Source organism: Equus caballus, chromosome 16 (assembly GCF_041296265.1).
Source record: "Equus caballus isolate H_3958 breed thoroughbred chromosome 16, TB-T2T, whole genome shotgun sequence".
NCBI classification, from domain to species: Eukaryota; Metazoa; Chordata; class Mammalia; order Perissodactyla; family Equidae; genus Equus; species Equus caballus.
This window is the reverse complement of record NC_091699.1, coordinates 10,211,907-10,234,506: the sequence shown is the minus strand read 5'-3', so window position 1 is coordinate 10,234,506 and position 22,600 is coordinate 10,211,907. Positions and strand designations below refer to the sequence as shown.

At 51.5% G+C, this 22,600-nt stretch overlaps 2 protein-coding genes across 12 annotated transcripts in view; both read left to right on the top strand.

Annotated features, from left to right (window-relative positions):
- UROC1 (urocanate hydratase 1) overlaps positions 1-12,122 on the top strand; it is a 52,609-nt gene extending 40,487 nt beyond the window's left edge. For all 7 annotated transcript variants that reach the window (XM_070238407.1, XM_001492922.5, XM_070238404.1 and 4 more), the window contains 3 exons: positions 1,703-1,784; positions 7,894-7,993; positions 9,019-12,122. In XM_070238407.1, coding sequence (XP_070094508.1) covers positions 1,703-1,784; positions 7,894-7,993; positions 9,019-9,159 — 323 coding nt within the window. In that variant the 3' untranslated portion in view covers positions 9,160-12,122. The remainder of the gene's footprint in view (positions 1-1,702; positions 1,785-7,893; positions 7,994-9,018) is intronic.
- A 5,415-nt stretch (positions 12,123-17,537) lies between these two features.
- Positions 17,538-22,600, top strand: part of ZXDC (ZXD family zinc finger C) — a 40,459-nt gene continuing 35,396 nt past the window's right edge. For 3 of the 5 annotated variants that reach the window (XR_011427143.1, XM_023619839.2, XM_070238397.1), the window contains exons 1-4: positions 17,540-18,505; positions 20,983-21,135; positions 21,233-21,311; positions 22,247-22,377. Coding sequence is in view for 4 of the 5 variants with exons in the window: in XM_023619839.2 (XP_023475607.2) it covers positions 17,590-18,505; positions 20,983-21,135; positions 21,233-21,311; positions 22,247-22,377 (1,279 nt within the window). In the remaining variant the exon portion in view is untranslated. Of the gene's footprint in view, positions 18,506-20,982; positions 21,136-21,232; positions 21,312-22,246; positions 22,378-22,600 lie in introns of all 5 variants that reach the window. The other 2 variants (XM_070238396.1, XM_070238395.1) reach the window with 2 other exon arrangements.

Here is a 22,600-nt window from a genome sequence, read left to right as displayed (position 1 = left end):
TTTTAGTTTAATTGACTTTTTCCCTGTTGCTTTCTGCTTCCAAATTTGTTGATTTCTGCTCTAATTTTTAGTGTGTTCTTCCTTCTCTTTGCTTTGGGTTTAATTGGCTCTTCTTTCTCTGGTTTCATAACATGGAAGCTGAAGTTACTGATTTGAGACCTTTTTTTTCCTTTTCTGATTTAACTATTTAAGCTATAAATTTCCCTCTAAAATGCTGCTTTAGCTGAATCCTAGAAATTTTCATATAATGTAGTTTCATTTTTATTCATTTCAAAATATTTTAAAATTTCCTTTGAGATTTCCTCTTGGACCCATGGGTTATTTAGAAGTATCTTTTTAAATTTCCAAGTTTGGGGAGATTTTTCAGATATCTTCCTGTTATGACCTCTGGTTTAATTGCATTATGGTCTGAGAACTTACTTTGTATTGGCTCTGTTCTTTTAAATTTATTAAGGATTGTTTTGTGGCCCAGAATGTGGTCTGTGTGGGTGCACTTGAGAAGAACATGTATCCTGCTCTTAGCTGGTGGGTTCTAAACATCAAGTAGGTCAGGCTGGTTGATATGCTGCTCTGGTCCTCTGGGTCCTTACTGATTTCCTGCCTACGTGTTCTACAACTTACTGAGAGAGGAGTGGTGAAGTCTGCAACTCTATTTGAGGGTTTGTCTGTTTCTCCTTTCAGTTCTTATCAATTTTTGCCTTGTGTTTTAGGTACACACTCATTTAGGTTTATTGTGTCTTCTTAGAGAATTGACTTCTTTATCATTATGTAATGTCCCTCTTCGTCCCTGATATTATTCCTTGTTCTGAAATTCTCTGATGCTAATATAGTTTGTAGTCATATCTGTGGCCCTGTAACAAATCACCACAAACTCAGTGGCTTAAAACAACACAGCTGTGTTCTCCCGCAGTTCTGATGCTCAGAAGTCTGAAGCCAGTCTCAGTGGGCTAAGGTCAAGGTACTGGCAGGGCCCTGACCCTAGGAGGCCCTGGGGGAGAGCCTCTTTCCAGCCTCTTCCAGATGCTCGAGCTGCACTTCTTGCCTCTCACAGCCCAGCACCAGGGGGGAGCATGATCAGGACTGTCCCTTATCAGTAGGGTTTTTGGCGGAAGACCCTGCCAGAGGGTGCAACCCCTCCCTATATCTGTGTCTCCAGGGGCTTCACAGGCTCAGGCTGGCTCACACCCGTCCTTCAGCGATCTGTCAGACCCTTGTAAGGCAACCAGCTTGGGTTCTGCTTGTCTGTGCAAGTGCCTGTGTCTCCCCAGATTTCAGGTCAGTTGGTTGCCGTGGGCCCTCAGCTCTCTGATGGGGTCAGGAAAAGTCATTAATTTGCAGTTCATGCCCCACCTTGTTGTTTTAAGAGTGGGAGTGACACTCTGGCTGTCTGCATCTCTGAGCTGAAACTGCCACCACGTCCCTTTTTGTTCTTGTGTTCTTCCTGCCTCTGGAGCCCTTTATCTGGCATTCGGTGCTAGAGAGCTTAGCCACAGGGAAGCCAGTTTGGCCTTTGTCAGTTCCTCCTGTCTTCGCTGGCTCTGCAAACATAAATTATTGCTATTTCTAGACTTGCTTATCCCAGTTCTCTATCTGTCCTTTAGGCCCGAGCGACGCTGGCTAGCCAGTGGGGCCTGCGGACGCCCACTGTGCATCCACCCCGGCCGCCTCGCTCAGGCCTGACGGGTGGCCTCTGTCTCCACAGACATGGCTGTGCAGAACTTCGTGGGAGACGCCTTTCGTGGTGCCACCTGGGTGGCTCTTCACAACGGCGGGGGCGTCGGCTGGTAAGAAGGCTTCAGAGCCCCGGGATGTGGGGACCGTGGCACCTCCCTCAAGGGTCCCAGGCCCCGCCTCCGCTGAGCTCCGTCTGCTCAAGGCTTTGCTGTTACGTGTTCCTTCTGTGGGATGGAAACTGGAGGGCATGGGGGCGCCTCATCCAAGCCACTCTACCTTTGGGGTCACACCTGACATGAAGGCCTGTTGTGATGCTGTCAGAGCAGCAACTGCCCTTTCGTGTCAGTTTCCATGATGCTTTCAAAGATGTTTTCTCAGGAATCCTCAGTGCTGTCCCGGCCCAGGTCTTTGCATTCCACCCAAAGTTCCCAGGGTGGCTGATCTGGAAGGCACGAGATCTGGATTCTGGGCTCCCTTGGGTCCCAGCCCACGGCTTTGTCCTGCAGGCCTGTTTCCAGTCTGTGCCATGGGGAAATTGCAGTTTCTGGAAGGGTCTCATTTGGCTGACAGTCACAGTTCCATTGTGAAGATGTCCACTATAATTCTGCACCCCTAATTCCAACATGTGGGAGTTCTCCTCGCCCCACCAAGCTCTTCTCCAGGACCCTCTGGGTGTCCTACAATTCAGCTCACTTCTGGCACTGTCTACTGGAGATAGTATCAGATCCACAGATTAAGGGCTCAGTCCCACAAGGCTGCCTGCACTTCAGATGCCAATGGCAAGTCCACGATGTCACCTGTGCTCCTATAGACCAGAGGTTCCCAGGACCCCCTCCTTGAGTTCCATCCATTTGCTAGAGCAGCTCACAGAACTAAGGAAACCCATTTACTTGCTAGATTACTGATTTATTACAAAGGATGTTAAAGGGTACGAACCAGCAGCAGATAAGGGATACACAGGGTGAAGTCCCAAGCAAAGGAGCTCTGTCCCTGTGGTATTTGGGGCCCGACACAGTGGCATGTGGAAGCATCTGGTTCCCCAACCTGGAAGCTCTCTGAACCCCGTCCTTTTGGGTTTTATGGAGGCTTCATTACATAGGAACGATTGATTAAATTGTTGACCATTGGGGATTGATCCAACCTCCAGCCCCTCTCCCCTCCCTGCAGGTCAGGGGGTGGGACTGAAAGTTCAACCCCCTAACCATGTGGTTGGTTCCCCTGGCAACCAGCCCGCATCCTCAGGTGCTTTCCAAAAGTCACCTCATTAACATAACAAGAGACACCTTTATAGCCCTTATCACTTAGCAAGTGTCAAGGGTTTTAGGAGCTCTGTGCCAGAGACAGGGACGAAGACCACATACATGTTGATTGTTACAAGTCACAATATCACATCCACTGCTAAGAGTAGTGAATAACTAATGTTTATTGCACGTGGACCATGTGGCAAGCATTTGCTAAACTCTTTGAATCCACTCTCTCACCTAATCTTAGAAGGAAAATACATTCTACAGATGAGGAAACTGAGGCACTGGGAGGTTAATGAGCTGCACCTGTGCAGGGCCACCTCTGTGGGGAGTCTCTTGGGGGAAGCTCCCCGGTCTGGGCTCCCAGGCAGCTGGATCCCTGGCTACTCCCAGCAGCAGAGGGTGCTGTGGCTTCGGAGAGAAGGACAGCTGCCCAGGCTGGCCGCCTCTGACCCGGCCTCCGAGCCCAGCCTGGCCTTGCCGTCCAGAGCCAGGTCCTTCAGCACCGGAGCTTCCCAGAGCATTCCAATGGGCTGGCTGGCCCTTGGGCCCTTCCAGGCCAGAGTTCCGAGCTGCAGCCCAGGCCGGTGGCTCTAATTAACGGAAAATGTGACTAGAGAGCTGTTCTTTCGGATACACAGCCTGGAGAAAACCAGGGTGCAATGTTCCCGGCACACTGGGTTCTTGTCCCCAGGATGGGAATCCAGAGAGACAACAAACCGGGGTAGAAAAGTAAAAGCTGGTTAGTTGGTGCAAGGAGAGGCAGCAGGGAGCCTCATGTTCAGAGAGGCAGGCAGGTGGCAGCCCAGTGTGCTCATGGACCTTTGGACCATGGGCTGCAGAGCAGGAGAGGTCAGTGGCCAGTCTCTGGTCTTGGGCTGGTTGGACAGCTCAGTAAAGACCCTCTGGTCTCCTTTCCTTATAGAGGGTGTAGCCATTTCTGGGAGCTGAGTGGGAAGGACAGGTCCTCACTGTTGGGTGTTGAGACTTCTCCTCAATCCCTGTATGTTTTTTTTTTCCTTTCTTTCTTTCTTTTTTTTTTTTTTGAGGAAGATTGGCCCTGAGCTAATATCTGCCACCAATCCTTCTCTTTTTGCTGAGGAAGACTGGCCCTAAGCTAACATCCATGCCCATCTTTCTCTACTTTATATGTGGGACGCCTGCCACAGGTGGCTTGATGGGCGGCATGTAGGTCCGCACCCGGGATCTGAACTGACAAACCCCAGGCCACCAAAGCAGAATGTGTGAACTTAACCATTGCACCACCAGGCTGGCCCCAATCCCTGTGTTTTCATATCCATGGTCTCACTTTCAGATGTGCCTTCTGCCCTCACACCCAGATCCAGCCCAGGGGACCTATGTCTTTGAGGAATAAAGGCATATATTTGATCCACCATCTTTACTGGATGCTAACCTTTTTTTCACCAAACAATGTCTTAGAGCCATCTCAAACTTGAATGTGCATAGGAGACCCCTGGGAGCTCATGAAGATGCTGATTCTGACTAGCAGGTCTGGAGTGGGGCAGAGATTCAGCAGAGCTCACTCGCTCCCAGGTCGTGCTGCTTCTGCTGGCCAGGGGACCCCTCCACTCTGCGTAGCCAGGCTCCGAGGGCTCTGGTGTCTGTGCACAGCCCTCTCCTTGAGGCTCCCCCTGCACTGTTCAGGAGGAGCATCTTCGTAGGGACCGTTTTGTGGCACAATTAAGAGCATGGATTCTGAGGTGGATCTGTCTGCATGAGTTAAGCTTGTTCAGCTTTGTTTCTCATTGACAAAAGGGTCATAATAACAGCTGCTCCTTTGTAAGCTAGTGGTGCAGATTAAATGAGTTAATAATAATAGCTAACGTGTACGTAGTGCATAATGTGTGAGGCCTTCTTCTAAGAAATGTACATATGTTAGCTCGTCTATTTGCCGTAACAGTCCCATCTAAGACATAGTGCTGCCCGGGAGGGGTCAGTGACTTGGCCCAGGGTTCACAGCCAGCAGGGCTTGCAGGAGGGCTGGCCCGCACGCATGCGCTCACCACCGCGAGTCACTGGTAAAGGAGCCAGAACAGGCCCGGCACGCAGCACACCTCCCGTAAGTGTTAACCTTCATTGTGTGCGAGGTATTTGTGATTGCAGGCTCAAAAAGTGTGGGCAAAATTTTTGGGCCGGGCCCCATGGCTGAGCAGTTCAAGCCCCGTGCGCCTTGCTTCAGCAGCCGGGTGCACAGGTTCAGAGCCTGGGCGCGGACCCACTCCACTCACCAGCTAAGCTGTGGAGGCAACGCACACACACAAAAGGGAGGAGAATTGGCACAGATGTTAGCTCAGGGTTGAATCTTCTTCAGTAAAAAAAAAAAAAAAAAAAAAGTGTGGGCATTTTAAACTTGGCAGCTGCGGCAGTTTCTCTAGATAAAAATCCCTGTTTGCATAACCTCATCTCCCTGGATGTTGCCGCCCACTGGATGTTGACGCGGGATCTGCCAGGCTGGTCAGCAAGAAGTAACAAATCCTTTTTGTTTTGGTTTGAATTTTCCACTCCCAGGTTTTTGTTTTTGAGTCGTGTGCTTTTCCTTATCGATTTGCAGATGTCCTTGATCTATTCTAGGTCTCAGATGCACAGATTGCTGCCTGTCACCTGTCTTTGAACTTTGTTTAAAGTAACCGGCTTGTTGGCTTCTCCAGGAGGCAGACGCTGAGGTCGAGTTGGGAGTGTGCAAAAGGCTTAGAGGGGAGGACCACCTGGGAAAGGAAGAGGGGCAGGACAGGTTGGGGGGCCCTCAGTCTCCATGCAGACCCCACAGTTTTGCTGCCCAGTGTGAGTTCCAGCGCCCAGATGGCCACTGGAGGAGCCTGCACCAGGCAGAAAGGGGTGGGCTCCATGCACAGCATCGCTCAGCCTCCGCCTGAGAAGGACCCTGAGGAGCTATCACGGGGGCTGTGAGTGGACTGCCTTCCCGGCAGGGCTTTCTGGGCAAAGTGCCTGGACCGGCCTCCTCTCCCACAGGGCAGCTTCACATCTTTGTCCAGTGACTTGTCTCTTCCGGCTCTTTGCTTTTTTAAATGTTGCTTTAAAAGACCTCCATTCTTTTCTTTTTTTTTTTTTTTGAGGAAGACTGGCCCTGAGCCAACATCCATGCCCATCTTCCTCTCTTTTGTATGTGGGATGCTACCACAACATGGCTTGATGTGCGGTGTGTAGGTTAGCACCTGGGATCTGAACCAGTGAACCCTGGGCCACCGAAGCGGAGCACATGAACTTAGCCGCTCGGCCATGGGGCCGGCCCTGACCTCCTCCATTCTTGAGTTAAGAAAAAACAGGCAACTAAAGTTGCTTTATTCATCCTATAATTTTGAGTATTCCTTTCTTTAGTGCACCTGGCACTCATCTTCTCCCTGTGTGATGTAGGCCCCTGCTTTCATGTTTTTCTCAAGAGGGACAGTTGGTTGTCCCCACTGTCTGTGCGTGGCCCAAGGGCTCCACTGAGAGCAGTGCTGCCTTTCTCTTCATCCCATCTTTCCATGCTCAGTGTGCTCCGGCTCCTCCCTGGTGGGGTTTGCTGAGGTCACTGGAGCTGAGTAGCTTTGCTCTCAACTGGGCTTCAGACTCCCAAAACAAAAGATGTAGTACTAATTTCCAAAACCCCTCTCTGGTCAAAGATCGCATCAGGTCCTCGCTTGGTGCCTGTGGCTGCTGCCTGCTTTCCCCTCTGATACCTACCATCAGCCTCTGACTGGTGAATGGTGATGACCTTAAGTCTATTCAAAGCAGCCTCCACCCTGGAGGCTGGTGGGAGACGGGATGGGAGCTGGCTCACAGGCAGAGGGGTTGCCAGTTGCAGGAATACAGGCTGAGGGCAGGCAGGGGCAGCTGGCCTGCTTACAAGAGGTGCTCAGCTTACATGCCCAGAGTGGGGAACGCTGATGGCTCCTGGGACAGAGGCCTCAGCCTTCTTGGTGGGAACTGGCTAAAGTTGTCAATAAGGTCCAGGCTGGGCAGAGAAGCAGGTAAGGCCAGACGGGCCTGAGGATGTGAGACTAGAGAAACTAGAGGCACAGTTGCACCTTTTGGGGGCAGGAGAAGAAAGAGCAAATTCCCTGGAAGTGAGGACTGGAAGGCGAGATGCTGTGGTCCCAGGGGCTTGTGTTCGGCAGTACAGCCCTGGCAGGTGCTGACAAGATCCAGGCATTTCCAGTGCGTGTAACTGAAGGAGGCACAAGGGATGTAGGAATGTGAGCTGAGCAGGAACCGAGGCCGGGTCCAGCATCCAGGTCCAGCAGCCCTTGATAATGATGTTGAGGGCGAGGATGGATCCAGGGGCTCCAGGAGGAGAAGGACCTCATAGCTGATGGAGACAAACCTGGGGACAAACATGTGGAAACTGGAGTAGCAGTAATATCTTCAGTGGGATTCAAATGCCATCTATGAAGAAATGAATGACCACAAAAACATATTGACCTGTGAGAGGAGGTAGTGAAAACAGTACTCAGAGAAATGCACTAATTAGAAAACAAGAAATACTGCAAATAAGGGAACTCAGCCTTCACATCAAGTGATCAGGATCCCAAAATACACCTAAAGTTGTAGCAGAAAGAAGGGGTAAGGAAGATCGGGAGCACAGAGGGAAAGCCAGGGGCGTGGAAGAAGGACAATTGAATTGAGCCATACAAGAGACCCCTATAAAGAAAGCGCACCTTTATAGGAAGCACTCTGAGAACCGCAGGAGAGGGAGGTCACGTTGCCTCCGGGAGGTGACACAGGAATGGGTCCTGAAGGTGGGCGCAGGGCCAAGCCGGTGAAGCACAGAGGCATGAATGGGCAGTGCAGAGCCATGGGACGCCTGCATCCCCGAGGCTGTGGAGAGGGTGCCGGCTCCAGGCTGCAGGGCCCACTGTGCCACCTCCTCAAGCCAACGCTTCCAAAACGTTCCAAGCTGTGCTCTGCCTGCTCCAGCAGGGTCAGGGCCCAGAGTGACCTTTGCTTCTTGCAGGGGTGAGGCGATCAACGGGGGATTTGGCCTTGTGCTGGACGGGACCCAGGAAGCTGAGCAGAAGGCCAAGATGATGCTCACCTGGGACGTCTCCAACGGAGTAAGGCACAGCTCTCCAGGGCTGTTTCCAGAGTCTCCTTTGTATCCCTTGCCTCTGTCCTCACAGGGCCCCAGGGTCCCAACCCTTCCCTCCCAGTGAGATCATGCCCACTGCTGGTGCTGAGAGGCCTCCTTTTAAAGCGCTAGCTTCCCACCATCTCTGAAGGTGGGTCAGATGCAGCTTCTTAAGCTAGTGCAGCTATAACCTACTTTGCTCCATGCAGTCTTCTCTTGGTGTGCGTGGGGAGGGGGCGCTCCATCCCTCCCCATGGCAACATCACAGTCTGCCAAGGAGGAAGCGGCACAAATGGGAAGTCAGGTGGTAATGGGGAAGGGTCTGTGTGGACCTGAGCAAAATAGGGAGGAGGGCTTGGGGAGCTGAGTGCAAGGGCCCAGAGTGTGATGTGTGACGTTGGGTGGCCCAGAGGGTGAACTTGAGAGTGGAGCATCGAGGGGTCCCTGGGGGGGCCGACTTTCCAGGAGCCCCCAACAGGGGTGGTGGTCTTCATCCTGAAGGCAGTGAAGCAGTGAGAGAATGGATGGGGGAGTTGTGGGGGGGACATGGTTAGCAAGGAGACGGAGGAGGTACCATGGCTGTCATCCGCGTGAGCCCTGATGACAGAGATGGAGAGAAGGAAGCTGACCAGAGAGAGAGTTTAAGGCAGAGCCAAGGCTGATGTGTATTCTATGAGGATGGAGCCGAGGGGTGCTGAGGATGAGTCCTGGTGCCTAGCTTGGAGCCCCTGCGTGGAAATGGGGTAGGCTGGGTGGAAGGGTGGCCGGTTTCAGATCAGAGGAGTGGGCAAATCAGAAGTCTGGCCAAGAGAGGAGGAGGGGGTCTGAGCCAGGGGTAGGGATGGGGCAGATGCAAAGGACTGCTGACCCTACCGATAGCACAGAGGGTCCCTGATGTGCAGGAGGGCAGGAGGTTTGGAACCAAGTCGCAGTGTGTCCAGAATACCTTGTTGGGAACCGGGTGATGTTGGTACCACCTGCTGCACCGCCTTCTCTCTGTCTTCCTGGCAGGTGGCCCGCCGCTGTTGGTCCGGGAACCAGAAGGCCTATGAGATCATCTGCCAGACCATGCAAGAGAACAATGGCTTGGTGGTGACACTCCCGCATGAGGTGGCTGATGAGCATGTGCTCCAGCAGGCCCTGCAGTCGTGAGCAGAAATCCAAGAGCCAGCCATGGTCCCCTTGTCCCCCTGGTCCCCTTCATCACTCTCACAGCCACACCACACCTCCTACCACACACCATTGTCTCCTGGGTCAGGAGTTTCACACACACGCCCTCATTTGGCCTCACAACACCCTGGAAGGTGTGCCGCTACTGTTCCCATTTTTCAGATGGGTCAGCTGAGGCCCAGGGAGGTGGAGCCATTTGCCCACGACCACAGGGAATGCTTGGAGGGCAGTGAAAGCCTTGTTCAAGGCTGACTCCTCAAGTCTGCCATGGAGCAGGCTCCAGGAGCCTTGGGGGATACGCGTGCTGTGAATACTGGCTGAGCAGGTGCCAGCCGAGTCCCTCTAAACTCCTGCCAGCCCTTCTCCTACAAGGGGCAGGGTTTCCTTTGGCCAGGCTTTTATCGGTCTCTCTGTCTCCTGTCTGCCCTCCATTCATCCACGCAGCTATCTTTTCATCTGCTGGCCCATCCATTTGTCTATGCAGGTACTTTCTGTACCTCGGTGCCCTGGCTCTGGGCACGAAGGAGCATGACCAGGCCCTGGGCTTGGAGGAATCCAGGGAGGATGACAGACAGGGAAATAAAGAATTGACCAGAGAGCTGTGTCAGGTGTCGTGGGCAGGGGGGACACGGGGTGGCGGGTGGGGGACAGGCAGGGCTCTGTGCTAAAGGATAAGTGATGGTTTCTTGAGAGGAAAAGGAGAGAGGAAGGGCCTCCTGGCAGGCGGCAAAACACAAAGCACAAGAACATGCAGCCTGGTCACTCATGACACAGAAGTCCACTCAGGGGCCGCTTTAGGGGAACGTGCCCTGCAGGAGCCATGGGGGCCTGAGGCCAGATTCCTGCTCCTGCCCCCAGATCCGAGTCCAGCCTTAGATGCGGAGCCCCAGGCAAAGGCAATTCTGTGGCCATGCTTTTCCAGACCTTCATTCTGAAGCAGGCACTTCTTTTTTCAAGGGTTCCCACTTTTAGGGCCCCCTCCTGCCTCCCTGACCCTTGGTTGCTTGAGGCCTCCTCCCTTTGGGGTGTTGCTTGCTTGGGAGTGGATGGCATTCCCCATGTGACTGTCCAACCCTGGAGCTGAGCCTAGGGCAGAGGAGAGCACAGGTGGCAGTGGGGTGGGGGTGGCAGAGAGTGGGGAAGAAAGACTCCAAAGAGAGCGCTGTGCTCTGGCCCCAGAGGAGGGCATGCCAGGCAACGACATTTGTCTTCTCTGGTGCAAGCAGTGGGACCTGGGCCAAACCCTTTGCCTTCCCCAGAAGATGCCCCTTTGGGGAGGTATCTTCAGCTCCTCCCTCCAATCCAGGACAGATCTGGCACCACCCTGCTGTAGGACCAGGCCTGGGAGCCGGGTGGGGTGGGGGCACTGGGGTTACTGCTTCCCTGTCCTTAGTAGCCAGTGAGATGGGCCCTTTCCTTTGTAATTAATTAGGCTTTAGAAATGAAACACCAAGCCTCAGATAAAACTTGATTTACTTAAGTCCGATACTAATAGAGAAGGATTATGGAGGCCAAAAGTTGCTTTCTGGAATCTCAGTGTGTGAGTATGTGTTTCTTTATTTCTCCTAAATCAAGGGGTGGATGTGGGGGCCAGGCAGACCTTAGCTCTCTCCTAAGCCTGGCTGCCAGGACCTCCTGGCAACCTTGGCCTCTCTGAGCCTCAGCTGTGTGACAGTAACACCTGCATCACAGTTGAGGGAGGACGTGGCTCTGCTTTCCTCTCCCAACTTATATAAAGGAGCCAGATGGAGAGACGAGTTCCTGCCCCTCTCATTCCCCCCGGCTGTCAGGACCTGCTCCCTTCCCTGTAAACAGACAGGGCCACGCAGGGAGTCAGGCAGCAGCTCAGTAGCTCCTGGCTTCAGCTCAGTCCCAGGCGGGGCCCATGGCAGACTCAAAAATGACTCATCCTAAACAAAGAATTGAGAAAGAGAGTGGGGACAGGTCTCTAAGGAGCCACAGAAAACCTGACACGCAACCGCCGTCCACATCTGCAGGGAGAGGGCCAGTCAAGCTGGGTTCTGAGTCCTCTTTCCTCTGCCTTTTGTGCTATTGAGGCCCTCAACAGGTTGCACGATGCCCACCTACTTTGGGGAGGGCCGTCTGCGTGCGTTACTGAGCCCACCCATTCAGATGTTAATCTCATCTGGAAACACTCTCAGAGACACACTGAGAAACGACGTTTAAAATGGCCCACTCAAGGGCCGGCCCGGTGGCGCAGCGGTTAAGTTCGCACGTGCCGCTTCTTGGCAGCCCGGGGTTCGCCGGTTCGGATCCCGGGTGCGGACATGGCACTGCTTGGCACGCCATGCTGTGGTAGGCATCCCACATGTAAAGTAGAGGAAGATGGGCACGATGTTAGCTCAGGGCCAGGCTTCCTCAGCAAAAAGAGGAGGACTGGCAGTAGTTAGCTCAGGGCTAGTCTTCCTCAAAAAAAAAAAAAAAAAAATGAAAAAAAGAAAATGGTCCACTCAAATTGACGTGTAAAATTTCCAAAAGGGCCTGACTGAGGCCGATGAGCATGCATTGTATATCTGCTTTAGAGATTCCCTATGGCAAGAGCAAAGGCCCTTGAGATAAAGGTGCAGCTTCCCTCCCCCTCCCAACGTTGGCATTCCCCTAAGGATTAAGCATCTTTCCTTAGGCTAGGAACTGATTGCTGTGCTCACCTGTGACCACCCAGCTCCAGACAATAGACTTGCTTCCTGCTACGCCCACTGAGACAGCAGACCCACTACCTGCTGTGTCCATCAACTGCCGACAGGGCAATCTTGTGACTATTGTGGGAGGGACATTTCAATCATGTGTGAAACATTCTGTATGGGGGTATATAACCACTCTATACACCTCACTTCTTTGGTGCTCTTTCTTCTTTCAGGAAGAAAGGCCCCAGACCATGGTCCTCAGATTTTAGCTCAGAATAAACTCTTCCAAATTTCCATTTATAGATTGGTTATGGATTATTTTCGTCGACAAAACATATATTTCAATCTTCATCCCCCTTTCTGGCATGGAGCTCCTAATACCCTTGGAATTTCCTAAGTGATGAGAGTGATAAAGGTGTTTTGATATTCGTAACAAACTCCATCCAATCACACCTGAGTTTATGTTAATGAGGTGACTTGGAAAGCTCTCCGGGGTGGGGGTTGGTTGCCAGGGGAACCAACCCTGTGATTTGAGGTTTGTAACTTTCAGACCCACCTAGTGACCTACTGGTCAATGATTGTCAGTCCTGCCTGTGTAATGAAGCCTCCATAACAGCTCCAAACCCAGAGGGGTTCGGAGAGCTTCCAGGTTGGTGAACGTGGAGATTTGGGGAGAGTGGCACTTGAAGAGCATGGAAGCCCCATGCCTTTCCCCAGACCTTGCCTCATGCATCTCTTCCATCTGGCTGTTCCTGAGTTATATCCTTTTATAATAAACTGGTAAATCTAGTGAGTAAACTGTTCCCCTGGGTTCTGTGAGACCCTTGAGCAAATTAATCCAACTGGAGGAGGGGGTTATGGGAACCTCCCGTCTATTGCCCATCACTCAGAAGCAGAGGTGACAACCTGAACTTCCAACTGGCATCTGAAGGAGGGGGCAGTCTGGTGGGACTGAGCCTGTGGGACCTGAAGCTATCTCCAGGTAGACAATGTCAGAACTGAGTTAACTGCTTGGTGATATTGTGAAAAAAACCCACACATTAGAACTGCTAACCCCAGCCCAGGCCCAGTCCCGCCAGACTTTGGGAAGTCCTGCATACTTAGATTGGCAGTTCAAAGTCCACTGTGATGCCTTTCAGCCCGTTGGCTGTGCTGGACACCCAGCAACATCCGGGCTGGTGGGATTTCTCCCCAAATGCAAACAAGTCCGACAAGCACATGTGTGTTATCTGCTTCTCTTCCCCTGGCTGCCCCAAACCACTTTCTCTACACACTTGTTGGAGAGTACGGGTTCTGGGTGACTGAGGGCTATCAGTCAGTGCTCTGTGGGCCTCCTGATGTGGGGGGAATCTCTTTAGAATATCAAATTCCTGCTTCTGCCTGAGACACCACTGAAGAACGACAACAGCAATGCTTCAAGCCCAGCACGCAAGTGAGCACATCTGCCCCTCACTGAAAACCCTGTTACTTGTTGCAGCAACAGAGAGCCCAGGGTGGTAGGAAGGGCAAGACAAGTCCTTTCCAAACGTTCGGTAAGGCTCATTTCACCCACTTAAAATTTTTAAAAAATACGTAAAAGCTGAAAAACAGGTGAGGAGAAACTCATCCATAGGGCCACCAAATGTTTTTCATTCAAAGTTTTTTCTTTTATTATGGTAAAATACACATGAAATAAAATGTACATTTTAACCTTTTTTTTTTTTTTTTTGGTGAGGAAGATTGTCCCTGAGCTAACATCCATGCCAATCTTCCTCTATTTTGTATGTGGGATGCTGCCACAGCATGTCTTGATGAGCGGTGTGTTGGTCTGTTCTGTGGATCCCAACCAATAGCCCTGAGCCACCGAAGTGCAGAGCATGAACTTAACCACTACACCACTGGGCCGGCCCCCACTGTAACCATTTTTAAGCATGCAGTTCAGTGGCATTAAGCACATTCACATTGTTATTGAACTATCACCATCATGCATCTCCAGAACTCTTTGCATCTTCCCAAAGTGGAACTCTGTGTTCATGAACCACTAACTCCCCAGCCGCCCCCTGCCCCCAGCTCCTGCAGCCCCTGTCCTACTTTCTATGATTTTGACTACTCTAGGGACCTCATGTAAGTGAGATCATACAATATTTGTCCTTTTGTGACTGGCTTATTTCACTGCATAATCTCCTCGAGGTTCATCCATGTTGTCATATGTGTCAGAATTTCGTTCCTTTTTAAGGCTGAACAATATTACTTTGTATCCTTCAACCACATTTTGCTTATCCAGTCATCTTTTGATGGGCGCTTGGCTTGCTTCCACCTCTTGGCTATTGTGAATAATGCTGCTATGGACATGGATGTGCAAATACCTCTTCGAGTCCCTGTTTTCAATTCTTTTGGATTTATACCCAGAAGTGGAATTGCTGGGTCATGTGGTAATTCTATGTTTAGTTTCTGGAGGAGCTGCCATACTGTTTCCCTAGTGGAAAAAAGTATTTAATTATAAAAATTACTTTAAAAACACTCATGATCTTTATCTCTTGCCACACTCTTGCCACACTCATGATCCCCCTCACTTCAGAAGCAGACGCAGGGACTACAGTTTCTTATGTATCTCTCCAGGAACTTTCTAAGACATGCGAGTATGTCAACATATGTGTAGTTTTCCCTCCTATACAATCGGGATCCTCCTCAACAATGTTCTGCATTGATTTTTCCTAACAATATATTCTTAGTGGAGACATACGGAGCATAAAAGTCATTGTATTAAAGCGTACTAGTCAGTGGTTTTTAGTCTCCTCACTGTGTTGTGTACCCGTCACCACTGTCTAACTCCAGGACATTTCCTCCATCCCAAAAAGAAACCTTGTAGCTATTAGCAGTCATTCCTAATTCCCCCTCTCCCTCTGTCCTCTGGCAACCACTAATCTATTTTCTGCCTCTATGGATTTACCTATTCTGGACATTTCATATGGATGGAATCACACAGCATGTGGTCTTTTGTGTCTGGCTGCTTTCCTTCAGCATGTTTTCAAGGTTCATCCATGATGTAGCATGTATTGGTACTTCATTCCTTTTTGTGGCTGAATAATAGTCCAATGTATGGGTATGCCACACTTTGTTTACCCATTCATCTGTTGATGGACACTTGATTGTTCCACTTTTATTATGTAGTATTATGAATAATGCTACTATGAACATTCATATACAAGTTTTTCTCTGGATGTGTTATCATTTCTCTTGGGTATATGCCTAGGAATTGCTGGGTCATATGGAAATTCTATATTTTTTTTTTTTTTTTTAAAGATTTTATTTTTTCCTTTTTCTCCCCAAAGCCCCCCGGTACATAGTTGTGTATTCTTCGTTGTGGGTTCTTCTAGTTGTGGCATGTGGGACGCTGCCTCAGCGTGGTCTGATGAGCAGTGCCATGTCCGCGCCCAGGATTCGAACTAACGAAACACTGGGCCGCCTGCAGCGGAGCGCGCGAACTTAATCACTCGGCCACGGGGCCAGCCCCGGAAATTCTATATTTAACTTTTTGAGTAACTGCCAAGCTTTTTTCCACAATTGTGTCACTGTTTTACATTCCCACCAGAAATGTACGAGAGTTCCAATTTTTCCACATTCTCATGAACACTTGTTCTTTTCCATTTTTAAAAATAGCTATCTTAGGGGGTATGAAGTAGTATCTCATTATGGTTTTGATTTCCATTTCCCTAACAATTAGTGATGTTGAGTATCTTTTCATGAGCTTATTGACCATTTATATTTCTTCTTTGGAGAAATGTCTATTCAAATCCTTTGTCTATTTTTAAACTGGGCTGTCTTTTTGTTGTTGAGGTGTGAGGTTTTTGTTTTGTTTTGCTGAGGAAGATTAGCCCTGTGCTAACATCTGTGCCAGTCTTTCTCCACTTTACGTGTGGGTCACTGCCACAGGATGGCTGGCGAGTGGTGTAGGTCTGTGCCTGGGATCCGAAGCTGCAAACCCTGGGTCACACAAGTGGAGTGTGAGAACTTAACCACTATACCACAGAGCTGGCCCCTAAGAGTTTTCCTTAAGTATATTCTGGATAATAGAACTGTCGACGAAAATAATCCACAACCAATCTATAAATGAAAATTTGGGTGATTTTATTCTGAGCTTAAATCTTAGGATTATAACCCGGGAGAGTCTTTCCACAAAGGAACAGAGCACTCCAAAGAAGTAGGGGTACACAGGGTGGTTATATACCCTCAAAGAGGGTGTGTTTCACATATGATTGAAATGTCCCTCCCTACAATAGTCACAAGATTGCCCTGTCGGCACAGCACTTGATGGACACAGCAGGTAGTGGGTCTGCTATCTTGGTGGGCGTAGCAGGAGGCAAGTCTATTGTCTGGAGCTGGGTGGTCACAGGTGAGCACAGCAATCAGTTCCTAGCCTAAGGAAAGATGCTTAATCCTTAAGGAAATGCCAACGTTGGGAGGGGGAGGGAAGTTGCACCTTTATCTCAAGGGCCTTTGCTCTTGCCATAGGGAATCTCTAAAGCAGATATACAATGCATGCTCACTGGCCTCAGTCAGGCCCTTTTGGAAAGACAAGGTCAGGCCGAATTAGGTTTACATCAAATGGCTTCCTCATATATTCCAATATATCCTATTACTTGCCATTTTTATTTGTCAGATCCTTACAAGATACATGATTTGCAAATTCTTCTCCCTTTCTGTGAGTTTTTTCACTCTCTTATTGGTGTTCTTTGACCCAAAAAGGTTTCTTAATTTTGATGAAGACTAATTTGCTTCTTTCATTGCTTGTCCTTTTGGTTGCATATCTAAGAAACCATTCCCTAAACCAAGGTTATACGGATTTACACCTATTTACTCCTAATCGTTTTTCAGTTTTAGCTCCTACATTTAGGTGTTCAATCCACTTTGAGTTACTTTCTGTGTCTGGTGTTACGTATGGGGTCCAAATTCATTCTTTTGTATGTGGATATCCAGTTGTCCTAGTACCATTTGTTAAAAAGATTATTCTTTCCTCCATTGAATGGTCTTGGAAAAATCTATTTTACATAAATTCATAAAGATGTTTTCTATTCTTTTCAATATGCCTGATACACCTTGTTTTTAAAATACTTTAAAAAACATTCATCTATTCAATAACTATTTACTGAGAGTCTTCGCTGCTGGTCTCTGGGCATGCAGCTGCGAACGAGAGCAACCCGGTCCCATCCTCAGGGAGTCTACACTCCAGAGGGCGCAGCCCACGAATTAGTAGGGAAGAGGATAAATAAAGCCATCGCAATAGGGAGCTACAAGAGGGGAGGAGGAGAACAAGGCGTTGGGAAAGCCTGTGCTTTGCCCAGAAGGCAGCTCAGTCTTCCCGGACGGCGGCGGGACGGCGCTCGCCAGTGGAGCGGGCAGGGCCGGCGGAGGCAGGCTGCGGGGCGCTGTCCCGCACCCGGGCAGGGGGAGAGGCGGACGGCAGGCCCAGCGCGGCAGGCGGCGGGGTAGGCGTCGGCCGGAGGCAGGAGCCGGCGCCGGAACCGTGGGGGTCCGGCCACGCCCGCGGGCGAGCACGGCCGGCAGCAACGATCGACGACGCTCCGAGCGCCTGACGTCACGCGGCCCAGCAGGCCCCGCGCGCCGCTCCGGCCCGGCCCCGCGCACGCGCAGCTTGGGGCCGGGCTCGGGCCGCGCGCCTTGGCGCGCCTTGGCGCCGCCCGCCGGCCGCACGGCGTCGCGCACGCGGGGCGGGGCGGGCCGCCGCGCTTCCTCCGAGGCGGCGGGGCGACGGCGCCGAGCGCCCAAGATGGAGCTCCCGGCGAGACTCGCCTCCCAGGCCCCGCGCGGAGCCCAACATGGCGGCGGCCCCGGCCGGGCCCGCCGAGGCCCCGCGCCGCCCGGCCCCGGCCCCGGGCGCCGCCGCCTGCTGCTGCTGCGGGGCCCCGAGGACGGCGCGCCGGGCCCGCGGCGCGCGGAGGCCGGGGCAGTAGCGGGCCCCGCGCCCAGCCCGCCCCCCGAGGACGCCGGCGACTCCTTCGTGGTGCTGCTGGAGGTGGCGCGCGCCGCCACGGACACGGCCTCCGGGCGGCCTGAGCCCGAGCCCGAGCCCGGCGGCGCGAGTCCCGCTCGCCGCCCCGCGCAGGGCCCCGGCGGCGCGGCCACCTCCCCCGGGCCGGGCGGCGTCGCCGTGCGCGGCCGGGACCTGCTCGTGCGCCTCGACCGCGGCGTCTTCACGCTGGCCGCGCCGCCCGCGCCGCCGCCCGGGGGCCCGCCCGCGCCGCCCGGCGAGACGGCCGCGAGCCCGGAACGGCGCCGCCGCGGGCCCCCCGGCGCCGGCTACCGCTGCCCCGAGCCGCAGTGCGCGCTCTCCTTCGCCAAGAAGCACCAGCTCAAGGTGCACCTGCTGACGCACGGCGGCAGCCAGGGCCGGCGGCCCTTCAAGTGCCCCCTGGACGGCTGCGGCTGGGCCTTCACCACCTCCTACAAGCTCAAGCGGCACCTACAGTCGCACGACAAGCTGCGGCCCTTCGGCTGCCCGGTGGGCGGCTGCGGCAAGAAGTTCACCACCGTGTACAACCTCAAGGCGCACATGAAGGGCCACGAGCAGGAGAGCCTGTTCAAGTGCGAGGTGTGTGCCGAGCGCTTCCCCACGCACGCCAAGCTCAGCTCCCACCAGCGCAGCCACTTCGAGCCCGAGCGGCCCTACAAGTGCGACTTTCCCGGTAACCGCGCGCCGCGGGCTGCGGGCGGGCTGCGGGGCCCGGGGTCGCTCGGTGGGCGCGGCGCTCCTGGCCGGGATTGGCCCTGGGCTGGCCGAGTGTGAGGAGCGGGAACGGAGCACGCTGGTGTTTGTGTTCTGGTTCTTTCCACCTGATTCGATTTGACACCCTCACCTGCGGGGGTTTCGGCAGGGAGGTAGCACAAGTAATCACAGCCGTCCGTCCCCGTGGTGGAGGCGACAGAGCTCCGAAGGTGCTTCCGGTTAATGAAAGTGATAGCGCATCTTCGCACTGGTTTGAGTCCGGAGTAGGGTCTTTATTTCCCTCCGCTTCATCGTTTACAAATATTCGGTTGTCAGGCGTTTCCGGGGCACCCCGCCCTCCCCCAACACAGACGGGCAGGTGAATCTGGCCAGATGCGAGACCGCCTGGCACGCAGGGCATAATCGTAGGTGTGTGGTGCCTCCCAGTTTTCTGCTTTTGATATTTCTCTATCCTTTGGACTTCACAGTTTTGTGAAGTTCTAAAGATTATCCTGATTTTACAAATGAAGAGACTGATTCCGAGCAACGTGGATACGATCCAGTGGAGGGTTCTTTCTCCGTTGTGGTGGCCCGCAGTGTCAGGCGTGTAAGGCTGCCACACAGAGACCTCTCACCAGGATAGGCAGCTGTCCGTGCTCTGAGAGGGAGTGGGTGCCTCCAAGGAAGCGGAGATGCCTCCCTGGGAAGGAGTTACTTGGGGGGCTGGGGTGGGAGGCCGTGCTGGTGGGTGAAACTGCAGAGCCATGGCAGGGAATGAAATTGGAAGGGTGTGGGAGGGCCAGGTAGAGGCTGAGGGACCTTCAACGTCCCGTTCATTGAAGCATAATCTCAAGCATGTACCTAGCACACGTGTGTCCAACTGCATATTGGTGTATTATATACGTGCAGTGCTTTCCTAGTAAGGCATATGTTATAAAATATACTCAAATGTGGAGAATTTGAAAGGGTAAAATGAAAAACATTGAGTCGAATATCTTCTTCCCGTGTGCCCATGAACTGTCCTGTGCGTTCCTCTTCATGGAGAGCATGGCTTTGGGCCACTAATTCAAAACCTTTCTTGGTGATGTGCTCTTGGAATCTGATGGTGGCTTGTAGACTGCTCCTAGTAAAATGCACAGAGAGCATCGTTCTGAGTATAATGCTAGGGAGATCAGGGATCCAGCCTGCTCTAGGGCATCAGGTCCCCCTGAGGGTTTTGGTTGGATGATCAGTGGGGCGTCAGTGTTGGAGATGGTAGAAGCAGGAGGGGGACCGGTGAAGCCCCCATTATGTGTTCCAGACCTAGTTTCCTGAGGGCTGCTGCAGGTAGAGGAGGGGGAAGGGTGAGGAGGCTCCAGGAGGAAAGACTGTAGAGGCAGGATCAAAGGGCTGATTGTCCGTTGGGGAGAGTGGTTCTTGCTAAGGCAGAATGATATAGCCTGTTCAGATTTACCTGAACGAGTGTGTGAACACACCAGAGCCCAAAGTAGGAAGGCGGGGGCAGATTTATACCACAGGGGAGGACTCGAGGTTGTTTACGAAGGTCAGCATTTCCCAGTTGAGTGTTGCTAGGGAGAGCAGGGCTCCTTGGGCTGGTAACTTTTATGAGGTGCTGTGCAGTGTGTGGCTCCAGGCACGATGGTAGCATGTTAAAGGCGCTCAGAAGAGCTGACGGAGACACCTGAAAGCATTTTCTGACCTGATGTTTTCTACTGTATTTGAGCGCTGATCCTTTCGGGGAAAGAATTATTGATGTGGGAAGTCTGGGAAGTGCTAAAATGGGCTCCTTTCTGGTGGCTCAGCGAGGGGTTGAAGGTGGAGGTGATGGAAAAGGCCATGTGAGTGAAGATGATCCTGGTAACCTTCTTTGACAGAGCAGGGAGCCCTGAGGAAATGGGCAAAAGGAAAAAGAGAAGCCAGATGACAGAAGTAGGGGCTGCCAGTTGCAAAGGATGTCGGGGAGGACATTTATAAGTGTGGAGGATGCAGTATTACCCCCAAGGCATGGAAAGTCTTAGCCTTATGTTGGTTTGTGGCCCTTCCAAGCTCAACCTTGCCAGACAAGGTGCTGCTCCTTAGTGTCTAATTCCTCTCTTGGGTCTTCTTGGGTCTCACATGGGCAGCACTGACATGTGAGTTCACAAAGTGTATGCAAGATCTGTGCTACAGAACTGGAAGCAGATGGCTGTGATTGGAGGGCTTTCTCTTGACCACTTCCTTCATCTCTAAGTCACATCACAACAGGTGGCCTGCGTGTGCCTCTTGGCTGCCCTTAGTCGCCCTTGCTTTAGCCATTACAAAGCCAGACGTCAGCGGTCGTAATTTTCTGGAGGTGCTTCTGAATCATTGTCTTCGTTGTCTGCGTCAGTGCCAGCAGTGTCCCAGGGTGGTGACTAGTTTGTTGTGTTACATGGTTTTGTCCTACCAGTGAGCAGAGTTTGTGTTTCCTTTGCTCAGGCTGCGAGAAGACGTTCATCACAGTGAGTGCTCTGTTTTCCCATAACCGAGCCCACTTCAGGGAACAAGAACTCTTTTCTTGCTCGTTTCCTGGATGCAGCAAACAGTATGACAAAGCCTGTCGCCTGAAAATCCACCTGAGAAGCCATACAGGTAATGAGCCAGAGAAGGCAGCCTCCTTGGACCCCAGGGTCTGTCTTCGTGGTAGCTTGCATTGCTAATGATGAGCTGTGATTTTTTCTTTTCTAAGGTGAAAGACCTTTTATTTGTGACTCTGACAGTTGTGGCTGGACCTTCACCAGCATGTCTAAACTCCTAAGGCACAAAAGGTAATCTCTACATTTTGGTTGAGTTGTCAGTTTTGAAAATGAATGAGTGGTTTGTCAGTAGCGGAAGGCTATGGATAAGATATCTGTAGGTTTTTTTTTTTTAATTATAAAAAGGAATCCAATGTAGATAATTTGGAAAATTCAGAAAGCTTTGAGAAGAAAACCACTCAGAATCTGATCACCTGAAGGCCGTTTTTCTATGTATACTTGTTCTTAATTAGTATACTTTATATACAATTTGATATTTTTAAAAAGTTAGTGTTGTAGAATAAGCTTGTCTCTTGTTATCATGGACTTTTCATACGGTGTGGCAACCTTGGAGGGCTTGGCCTGTGTGCAGGTGACGTTCAGCATGTCACGTGTATCTCATTTAATCTTCACAACAGCTCTGAGTCTGATGTTCTTATCCTCCTGGTTTGGCATTGGGACTCAGAGGTTGTGTGGTTTGTGGCTGCTTGCACAGCTGGGGTTTAAGGAGTTTAATATAAAAAGGTTACATAGGAAAAGACCATGTTTACGTGTGGGCTTGAGGGTCCTTTTAGCACTGCAGTCAATTTCCTGTGCACGCTTCTCATTGCCCTCAGTAGCTCAAAAAGCTTGTTTATCATCAGGATTTCTAGACAATGCAAGTCATCACTATATAAGGGACTCAGCTGTCCCTCAATTCAAGCAGCACTAATTGTTCTGTGTTGGACTCTGGGCTCAGTTTAGTCATTAAGATAGAACTTTTAATTACAGGCTAGCTAAATTGTAAATTTGCCCACATGGGCTAGATATGGAATTAAGATTTTCTGAAATGTGATTTTTTTTTTTTTTTAGTGCAAAGAGTTCGTAGTTTGGTATGTTTTGCAGAGTTTTAAAGAAAAGAATCACCTTTGAAGCCTGGTGCCTCCTGGTGTTGTGAGTAATCGCTGTTCCCTGTTCTGTTCTGGCAGGAAACACGACGACGACCGGAGGTTTACCTGCTCTGTGGAGGGCTGTGGGAAATCATTCACGAGAGCGGAGCATCTGAAAGGCCACAGCATCACGCATCTGGGCACAAAGCCATTTGAGTGTCCTGTGGAAGGTACGTTTTAGTACATTACCGTGAGCTGTAAACTAGCATCATGTCCACGTTGATGTTGTAAGTTGAAGCTGTTTAAAGGTGAGTTTTAGTTGCTTAAAGACAAGGTGAGTGTAAGCTGCACTATTCGATTTTCTTGGCTGGTTTTTAGTTAGTGCTTTATCTGGGAAGCAGTGTATTGAGAAGGACAGACTTCGGAATCGGACCAGTTTGACTCTTGGCCCTG